Here is a 9,757-nt window from a genome sequence, read left to right as displayed (position 1 = left end):
AGCTGTACAGCCAGGAAAAGAAGCGATGCTAGACAAATTGGACACTTGAGCTTCTTAATACATATGGCCTTTCTTCATAGGGCATTAGGAGAGTAACTTTGCTTTTGTTTCGTGGTTTCAGACCTGAGAATCAGATCGATTTGTTTTTTCTACTTGACAACGACAGGGCAGGTTCCCCATACCAAAACAGATGTTCTCCTTCAACTGGGCATACGACACTTGGAAGGAATAATCCTAGGAAGATACTATGCATAATCTTATCAACTCATCTTGCCAATTAGAACACGAGTTGCAGCCTCGAGAGCGCGTACATGAAATGCGGAAACAAATCTCCATCTCAAAACAGTACTGCATTACTTCCTCATGCCTATTCTGTTACAAAATACTTTTTAACAATTACAGTGTTACCAGCACGATGCCCGGTCATGCATTTTTTTCAACCGGGCCGAGAATAAATCCCATGCACAATTTTACTCACTCTGGAAGAGCAGATCTAAAAACTCTGCCAACCTCAGACTGACGACCAAACCCCCATATCACCAAACACAAAAATTGTGCAGAGCAATCTTCCGCAATCGTATCGCACGGTGAAATGAAACCTCTCGGGCTGGGTGGATGATCAAACAACACACAACCCCCCAAAACATCGGAAGAACATTGCCACTGACAGTAACCGGTAAACAACTGTAGAACTACCCCACCTTTTGATACTCAAATGTAATCTACACCTGTAAAATCAACAATCCATAATTCCATATTACCTTCGACAGTACAGTGCATCAACAGCAGGACTGGAAAATGCTGTGCATCCAATAGCATAACCTGAAAAGAAGCAAGGATTGCCAAATACATCAAGGAACGCAGCTTGGTGCTGAAGTACTGAATGCTCTGGTAGTTGCTTACTGTATTCGAATCACATGCACTCCAGTGGCTCATGATGCACCGCTCGCTCTTTACCTTGCTCAAAACAACAAAGAATTCACTAGGATCTATGAACATCTCATGCAATATTCAGGGCCTGCTGCAACTGAGCAAATGCTGCTGGATGGATCCTGCCGATGGCAGCATTGAAAGTCGCGTCCCCGTGGAGTGCTGCACATGCTTTTAAGTTATCTCTTAGCATGTCCTCTAGAGAAGCTTGCTTGATAGGATCCGAGTCCTTTACCTGATAGAGTGAACTGTCAAATTATGTGACCAGATAAACTAGTATATGGAAATGAATTAAAACTATTAATAACTTACTTGTCGCTTTCTCAACTCTTTGCTTGTGTTAGAATAACCTGAATTATCATTGCCAAGCCAAGAAGAGCTTGTAATATCACCACTGCAAATCATTGTATCAACAATAAATGAAACTGATATAGGCCTTAAAGATTTAAGGAAGCGCAATAGCCAAAATCATATCAAAATGGAAGAATAATATGACACCTAGTATCATCCTCAGTCTTCACTTCACGGCCCCCCATGATAACAGTAGTGCAGACACTGCATAAAAAACATAAAGTTGATAACTGTGAAACTACCAACAAAATAGACCGTACGTTTCACTTTATACTCCTAAGAAATTGTGTTACCTTAATATGTCATCAAGTTTGTCAATGACTTGAGGTACATGTAAAGTTAAAATTACAGAAAGAGCCATTGCATATTCTTTCTGTTGTATAACATTCGCATCATCTACCTGTCCAATGATACTTCTTTCGTTAAACAGTAAATCCCAGAATTTACAAGCACATGTTCACATCGAAAAGACTAAAACATGTAAAAAGTTTATTAATCAAGGTTGATATTGAATATTAAAGTACTATACCAGAATACGGAAGTAGGGGGTATAAATTATCTAAACAAAAAACATGTATCTTTACTGATAACAGGACCAAAACATTCACATTGCAGGTTAAAGTATTAAAACAAAAACAGAGATGCTACAGGATGTACCTTGTCAATCCACATATCAACCAAAGAGAGCAGCAGATTATTGTTTACAGAAATCCCTGTTTGTTGAATGCTTGTCAGAAGGGCAGGCTCTGATAATAGCTTTCCTGTAAAGTTTGTGTTCATCACCAGAAGTCTAGCAAGAATCGCTCCCGCAGATGCACGGACAGTTGTCCTAGAAGGATTATGTTCATCGTCTTGATTCAAACATATGAAGATAAGTTTCTAGAAGTTGACATGAGTGGACAAGTCAGAATAGTGAAAATGCAAAACAATGGAAGGGAATACATTGAATCATCTGAACATTCTGGAGTTCAACAAACCCTAGAAGTACCTGAAGAGCACTGGATATTAGCGGTGGGGCTTCCTGAGGAAAGAGCTACACCCAAAAGTTCCAGTTAGATTGATGAGAAATGGATTAACAAAGAAATTTAATTGCTGGACTGAGAATGAAAGAGATACAGATCCACGCCATCCCATTAAAGGGCATTACAATTAAAATTCTGACAGATAAAATGGCTATAATTAATTGACAGTGCACGTTTCCTTAACTCTGACACAATATATTCAGGAAGGACACTTCTAGCCTAGATCCTTAATTAAGATAGACTATGTTAACCCTACCAGATATTTTGCTCAGATGATTCATGATTGTCAATGTTGCCCTAATATATTCACCACTACCAACATAAGCAAAAGTAGTAACTAAGAAAGTCAGAGCTGCTTCACAAGGGGAGATTATAGTAACCTGAATAAGAAGATCAATAATTGGTAGTGCAGTGAGAAGACCCTTGTCGTTTACATTTCCAACAATAGTATCAAGAATGTTCGCCAAGCTTGCACCATGCCTTTTCAAAAATTCTGATCCACCAAAAATTATGTAATCCTCAATTATGTTGATTGTGACCTACGTCATTAAAAATTCTCGTCAGAAAAAATGAAATATCCCCAAATCTTCAAACAGGGCATTTGATACAATTATATTTTAACTTGTAATATATTTGAAGTCAAAATACAAGCAGTTTTATTTTTAAACCGCAATGCAGCCCCTTTGAAGCAAGAGGGGAGACCTTTAACATAAAGAACCACCTGCATGGATCGATGTATGAAACAAAATCTTGTTCTGGTATCAAAATTGTGAATGGTCCATCAATGGTTGTAAAGCATGTGGGAAAACTAGCAGCAATCCAATCAATGTCGTGTGATAGTAGAAGATGACATAGGAAGAACAAGTAACATTTGCAGCCTCCAAATGACAATACCAAATTGAGCACATGATAATCATCAAACTCTGATTATAAACGTTATGGTTAGCTCAAGTCGTAGTAATCTTGTTGAAACATACAGCTAGTCAACTTGTGGGGTGACTTGGCCATTCAAAAATAAAGGATAAAATAATTTACATTTTTTATTCACAAATTCATAGCAGGTTAATCAATATAGAAATGAAGTTACATAATGGATTTAACTAAATGAACACATGAAGTAGAAGATATTAACAGAAGCAAATCATGAATATAAGAAATACAGCCGCAAATGACACAGGGCAAATTTACTTGGTGTTTCTGCCTGATGACATTCAAAATCAGATTGTACTTCTGAACATAAATATTCTTGATATGTAAAGGACTAGAAAGAGATGTTTTGTTTCTTATTTTTCCAGGGTGGGTGTTCTAACCTCCAGATGATCGAAACTTCTAGTCACAATGCCCACAAGATAAGGGAAGAGATCCAGCAGTTGAGATACGATGGAAGGAGCATTCAAAAGGGTTGTTTCCCACAACTGCATTATAAACTCATCATGAGATTTTCAGTGCATGCAGAGTCCATGGTGGACATAGAACAAGGTAAGGAACTACTTACCAGAACACTGTCCTCGAGAAGATTGAGAGCATCAGGGCTATCCACGTTTATACCACTTTGGAGTATAGGAATAAGCATATGGTAAGAAAGAGGCGACTGGTATCCGACAGAAGAAATAAAGGTTCTAAGTGCTGCTAGCAATTGAATCTGAAGCAGGCTTTCACCTGCAGATTCGTCCCAGATCTGAGGAGAATGATTCAAAAATCAGTACTAATTAATTTGCAGAAAAAAAAGGAAAGTTTGAATTGTCATTGAACATTGAACTGATAAACTCCCTCACTGACCACACAAAAAGTTTGTGTTGTAATGATTTTACTCTCAAAGAAAGCAAAAGGTAAACATGCATTAACTTGCTAACCGGCTATCTAAAACTATTGCACGAAAGATAGCAAATCAATAAGATGGAACTGCAGAGGTATTTCTAGTATTATTAGATGGAGAGGAAAAATTACACGGCATTGGAAGTTAAAATAAACTGGGGAAAGCTTATTGACAAAGGCGCGCTCATCTAACCCTTTCCAAACATAAAATTTTTCAAATGATGGTATGTCAAGAGCATACTGCCCAGTCAGTTCAGCCAACAAGAGAATTCCATTCTACAAATATAGGTACATACAAAAGGAAATGGGGGCTTTAGGCCATACCTTCTGGAAAAAATGTGATAGCTGACTTGCAAATGGAATAACCTTGTCTCCAGCATGTTCAAGAAGGACTGAAATGAAATTCAACACTTGCACCTACAAAAGAAGCCCTTAGAGTGTGAGCATACGGGCATGCACACGCGCATAAGATGATGTTCAAATTGGCACAGAAAGGAGAATAAAGGTGCACAGTGGAGATTCAAACCTTCGAATCAAATTCTTGGACATCTTCTGTCAACTTGAAACACATTGTCCAGCATGTAGGAAGACATTCAAACAAATCTAGTTCTGAAAAGCTTGATTCTTGAAAAAGATAACACAGAGAAGAGCATGCTGCTAGCTGAAAGTTTAACAGCATGAACAAATTATTAAATAATTGGGAGAATATACAGGTATACAATCAAAGGTATACAAACATACCCTGACAGCTATGTCATTGTCCTGCAGCAATCCGACCAAAGCATGATAGACTAATTTCCTAGTGTCACCCTTGATCTGCAGAGTTAAAAATATTAGAAGCTAAATAGGTAGGAACCCACAAAATAAACTTTTGGCATTAATATTTAGTTTTTCTTGAACAATATTAAAGAACTAAACCTCAGAAATCCATTGACCAAGTAGCAATGCAATCTTTCGACGGATGATACGCATATTTGGGTGGCCATTTGAAATTTCAATGGATAGAGATCCATGGAACCTGAAGAAATGAAAAAAGGAAAGGAAAGGAAAGAAAGACAATGAACTAGAATTAGATAGAGCCATTGATTTTTCTTACTCAGATACAGAATGTCTGCATAAGAATATAAAGTGTAACATCAAGGAGCGTTTGCAAACAGCTGTATAAATATTAATCTCATCTTCACTAAATTCAACATAGAAAAATGTCAACACTAACTAAAATGTATGAAGACTATCCAATCTTCTACAAGGTATTGCTGCTCTTTTTAACTTACCATTCATTAAAACTAAGGTAATTTGAAAGTTCATAATAAACATGACCAGCAGCTGTATAAGCAGCATCCTTCAAAAGCATTCCAGCAGTAACATCTGTTTCCAGTGGTGGAGACAGAGCCATGGCTTCACGAAGAATGGAAACAACAACTGGAGCTAATTGCTGAAACAACATATCATTCTATAAGCACTACAAGATTCAGTTATAGGCCCACATGTCACAGCAAAAGAACATCACGATGTACAAACCTCTCGATAGTTCTCAAAGATAACAATAAAGAGGGCTTCAGCGCATGGGCGTTGTTTCTCAGTCCATTGTACCAAATTCTGCTCATGATGAAATGATTCAGGATTCTCTGACCATTCTTCCAAATCTTTTGCTGTGTAAATGAAATATCTGGACAAGAATTGGAAACTTTCAGAGTCTAAGAAGGCAAACAAAATCCAAAAATGAGAACATAATGCATAGCTACAAGGGAGACATACTCCACTCGCAGGGATACCTTAGTGTAAACATAATGTGCATAGATAGTTGGCCAAAAGATGCCATACTGCAAGTCATTTTTACTATCTTTTGGGGGAACATCATTATGGTTAGCTTCAAAATGCATATCCAGCAGTTTTGCAGTTTTTCAAGTTGAAATAAAGGCTATCTTATCTTAGACAAACCCCAAGTTTGTTATATTTGCAAAAGGACCAAAACATGCACATCCAAACAGCATGCAGTTTAGGTGGGTACTATAGAAATGTGCCAATTCTATGAATTCCAATTATTACCTTCTTATCAAAATGTTGCACAGCAACATAACTCGGTCACCAGGCAAAACAATCTTCAGCATGTCACTAGCCACTGCTCCAAAGTTTTTCTTCCGTTGCTCCAGACTCAAAGGCTGTGAGCTTTCATTGATCACACGACCTGTGGGACTTGGTTTGTATTCTTTACACTCCAATACTGATTTAACAAAAACCATACTTTGTATAAGGAACTCCTCAAAAGATGCTCCACCCTGTTCAGGATTTGTGATCATATTCAAACAGAAATCGACTATAGCTGGAAGAACAGCTTGGTGAACGAAAGAATATGGATGTCTGCCTTGTAAGGTAACAAGGACTTTCATCAACTTAGTGCATGCTCTTTTTGCAAAATCCCATAGTTTTGCTTGCTTATCTTTGTAGGAGGAATCTGTCAAGTAAGAGTAACAGAAGATAATTTACTTGAACAAAGCAAACTGAAATGAATGAGAGTGTAAGTTGGCAGGCCAGAAAGATTAACACCAGAAACAAGATTAAAGAAACAAAGGTTTCAGTTGATAATAACAGATATAATCGGGGTCGTGTTACAGGTTAATATTTAGTTCACCATACTTTTTAGAAGACCAAAGAAATAATTCACTCTCAGTTTCTTGGTGTTAAATAATTCCCGAGGCAAATAGCAAAAAAGGTTGCAAAAGGATATCCCTCATCATCAATGATTAATACCTAAAGTTTAATATAACTTGCAATGGATATAATTTGGTGAACTCAGAAGATTGAAGCTGTTTCTGGCTACTTAGGTTAAATGGTCAAGTCAGACTACGATCAAAGAAGGAACAAATGCAAGATTACAAGTAAAATGTGTAACTTACAATAAGGAAGGAGGGATTGAATGGCAGTTAAAACTGTTGGACAAACTTCCCTAACCTGCCAGACTTCCTACAGAGCACAACAGTTGGTTAGCGCTCTTGCTTTCTGGACCAGTTGATGAAGATTGTAGAACAATAAAACTATGAGCAAAAGATATAATCAAAATAGAAATTATGACTACCTGTGCGGTTGTTGAGTCACTTGCATATCCTGAAAATATTAGTTGCCTGATTATTTTTAGACAAAGCAACCACCGGTCGCAGATCAACATAAGATCATTTGATTGCTCTAAAATGGAATCTATATCACTCCGCTGTGACAGCATAGAAAGATTCTGTAATATAGTCTGCACATCACTCTTCCAGAGGTTCCAGGTATACTCAAACAAGTGACTAGTGATCTGCATAGATTAGTGAGATGTATGAAATCATAATTTTATGTTTAAGCATAAATTCATGTACTCATGTTTTAGAAAACAATTGATGAAACAATAGAAAGTTCTATGAACAACATTTCTATTGATCATTGAAGAACAATCTGACAATATTGACAGGCTCGCATAATAGCGATCCACCTGCTTGGCACTTCAGATGCCTTAACATGCTCGGCTAAATTGAGCTAATATGTATATGTTAATGTGGTCCATCAATCATTTTAGTTGACATACACCAAACTGAAGGAAAGATGGAAAAATCAACAAAGCACAAGCACATCTAAGTATTGATGCACATATATAAGTGGATTCTGCCGAATGAAAATACCTCAGCATAGTTCCTCTGATCAACAGCAAGCCGTTTAGTTGATAGCTCCTTCAGAGTTCGAAACAGAACCATGAATACACGATGTGAAGCAAGAACATCAGCTGACTGCAGCTGTTGTGCCAACAGAGAGAAGAGGTCTGGCCTGAATGTCATTCATCGTGAGAAAGCATTGTACAAAACTATTCAACCATATGAGAGAGAGAGTTGATAAGAGTTGTAGGCATACCATTCTTTTGGGTAATCTAGGCGTGCAATCTTGGAAATTAGTACAGCTAGCTGAAGTGCAATCTGCATTGCAGCGGCAACAACAAGAAAGCAATTTCCGATCAATGCATATTATATTTGTTCAATGTTATCGGATTGCATATATGTTATAAAATGTGCACCTGGCTATTCTCCTCTCGTATATTTACCAAAAGGTTTTTTCGAAGGTGGTCCTTCTCCTCGTTGCTAATTCCACTACACCAAATAATTTAGGCTGGTGAGTGGGATGTCAGATTAAATCAACAGGTTGCAAAAATGTAAAGCAAATCAGAAGTTGTACTTCATAAATGCAGAGTTGGGATTATCATATCATATCCAAAGGGTGCATTTGCCCCGTGAAATAGGTGATCTAAAAGAAGAAGTAATTTGGTTCGATGGTAGCTTATGCTTCCTTTCGGAGGCTATCAGTTGCTGCTCCTTGAGTTTTAAGTTAGAATTGTCAATGACTCCAGCGGAAATGTGTCGCATCGAACAGAAAAGCAAAAGACAAACAAGTATGTGAAGTTGAATAGAATAGAATGGAGGCTCACTAGGAATCCCGGCGATGTCGCCAATAGCGACTGATGCTGTTCTTAAAATATACTGTGGCAAGCAGACGCACGTCTTCACGGCAAGCCAAACCCCTAGCTGAGATGATCTCCTGGAGAAAAATCAGATCAGCAATTAGCTCCCTGAGAGGCGTGCGCCATTGCCCCCATGGATCGAAGACGAGAGGCCAAGCCCTAGAGGGATGAATACGGGGGAGGGGGAGGCACAATGGCTTACCAGTAGGCATGAGCAGAATCCTGGGCGGGCCTCGCACTGCGCGAGAGCTGTTTCCGCCGGCCGCCGCACTGCTTCGTCGGCGCTGAGCGAGTTGACGAGGACTGTGTACATCGTCGGCACATCGCCGGCGGAGAGCGCCATAGCGGCGCCCGGGGACACGAGGACGAGACAGGACGCCGCGACCGCGAAGGAAGGAAAGGAAAGGCAAGGCGACCGAAGCGACGGCGGCGGCGGCGGCGGAGGGGGGTGTAAGGCGAAGGAAGGATTGATCGGTCGGGGGGATTGCAGAAGAAGAAGAAGAAGAAGAAGAAGCCAGCAAATGGGAACGCGAGATTTCTGGTCGGAAAACCTGCCTGGCTCCACCACCCAGCCACCCCATTCTATTACTCATCTTTCTTTTCTTCCACCGGTTATTAAATAATATGTAATTTTCAAATAAGTTTCAGTTTATATTGTGACCTTATCTTAAGCAAATGTTGAGGGAATATAAGAAGGGTGGACCTAACATTTTTATGCAATATAAGAACTTTCTCGATAAATATATCGTGTTTGCTAGCGTGACAACTTTAGATTTCTCATACTTTTAACATAACACTAGTGCCGATGTCAAAAAAAAATGTAAACAAGTTAGCACATGTACAAGCAGCATGTGTTTATTTAGGGAATTGGAAAATATTGTGTTACCCTAATTTATTATCAGCATGTGGTGCAACACCATAATCTTTCCATTTTAGACATTTTATATTAAAACTTAACTCCCTCGTGTTGTGGTGGAAGTTCTCTCAATGGATGGTAAAGATCATCTGCCATGTCAACAATATATGGCCATGACATCAATAACTACTAGAGGATGCCCCGCACGTTGCTGCTGGACTTGGTTAACATCAATTTGTTAGATAGGAGGTACAATCTCAAGAAGAAACGGAAGAAACAAATGACTTTCTTAGAGAAATT

General features: G+C 38.7%; 1 protein-coding gene across 1 annotated transcript; it reads right to left on the bottom strand.

Annotated features, from left to right (window-relative positions):
* Positions 1 to 335: 335 nt before the first annotated feature.
* Positions 336 to 9,078, bottom strand: LOC4344385 (uncharacterized). The gene is made up of 24 exons (XM_015791029.3): positions 8,804 to 9,078; positions 8,569 to 8,678; positions 8,161 to 8,233; positions 8,001 to 8,062; positions 7,775 to 7,916; positions 7,195 to 7,413; positions 7,016 to 7,082; positions 6,168 to 6,573; positions 5,640 to 5,787; positions 5,393 to 5,553; positions 5,037 to 5,136; positions 4,860 to 4,934; positions 4,645 to 4,779; positions 4,443 to 4,535; positions 3,799 to 3,981; positions 3,614 to 3,718; positions 2,684 to 2,842; positions 2,270 to 2,314; positions 1,939 to 2,160; positions 1,575 to 1,681; positions 1,429 to 1,485; positions 1,243 to 1,324; positions 904 to 1,165; positions 336 to 822 (listed from the first exon to the last, which is right to left on the bottom strand). The coding sequence occupies exons 1-23, from the start codon at positions 8,942 to 8,944 to the stop codon at positions 1,001 to 1,003; spliced, it is 3,057 nt and encodes a 1,018-aa protein (XP_015646515.1). The 5' UTR covers positions 8,945 to 9,078; the 3' UTR covers positions 336 to 822; positions 904 to 1,000.
* Positions 9,079 to 9,757: the final 679 nt, after the last annotated feature.

Source organism: Oryza sativa, chromosome 7, assembly GCF_034140825.1.
Source record: "Oryza sativa Japonica Group chromosome 7, ASM3414082v1".
NCBI lineage: Eukaryota > Viridiplantae > Streptophyta > Magnoliopsida > Poales > Poaceae > Oryza > Oryza sativa.
Note: the sequence above shows the minus strand (reverse complement) of the source record. Positions and strands in the feature narration are given on the sequence as shown.

Bases quoted from the DNA above. Each gene is read 5' to 3' on its own strand.
- LOC4344385 (XM_015791029.3), bottom strand. From the start codon at position 8,944: ATGGCGCTCTCCGCCGGCGATGTGCCGACGATGTACACAGTCCTCGTC. The intron at 8,234-8,568 runs GTGAGCCTCCAT...TATTTGGTGTAG, and splicing joins CGACATCGCCGGGATTCCTA to TGGAATTAGCAACGAGGAGA. The intron at 3,719-3,798 runs GTAAGTAGTTCC...TTTATAATGCAG, and splicing joins TTCTCGAGGACAGTGTTCTG to TTGTGGGAAACAACCCTTTT.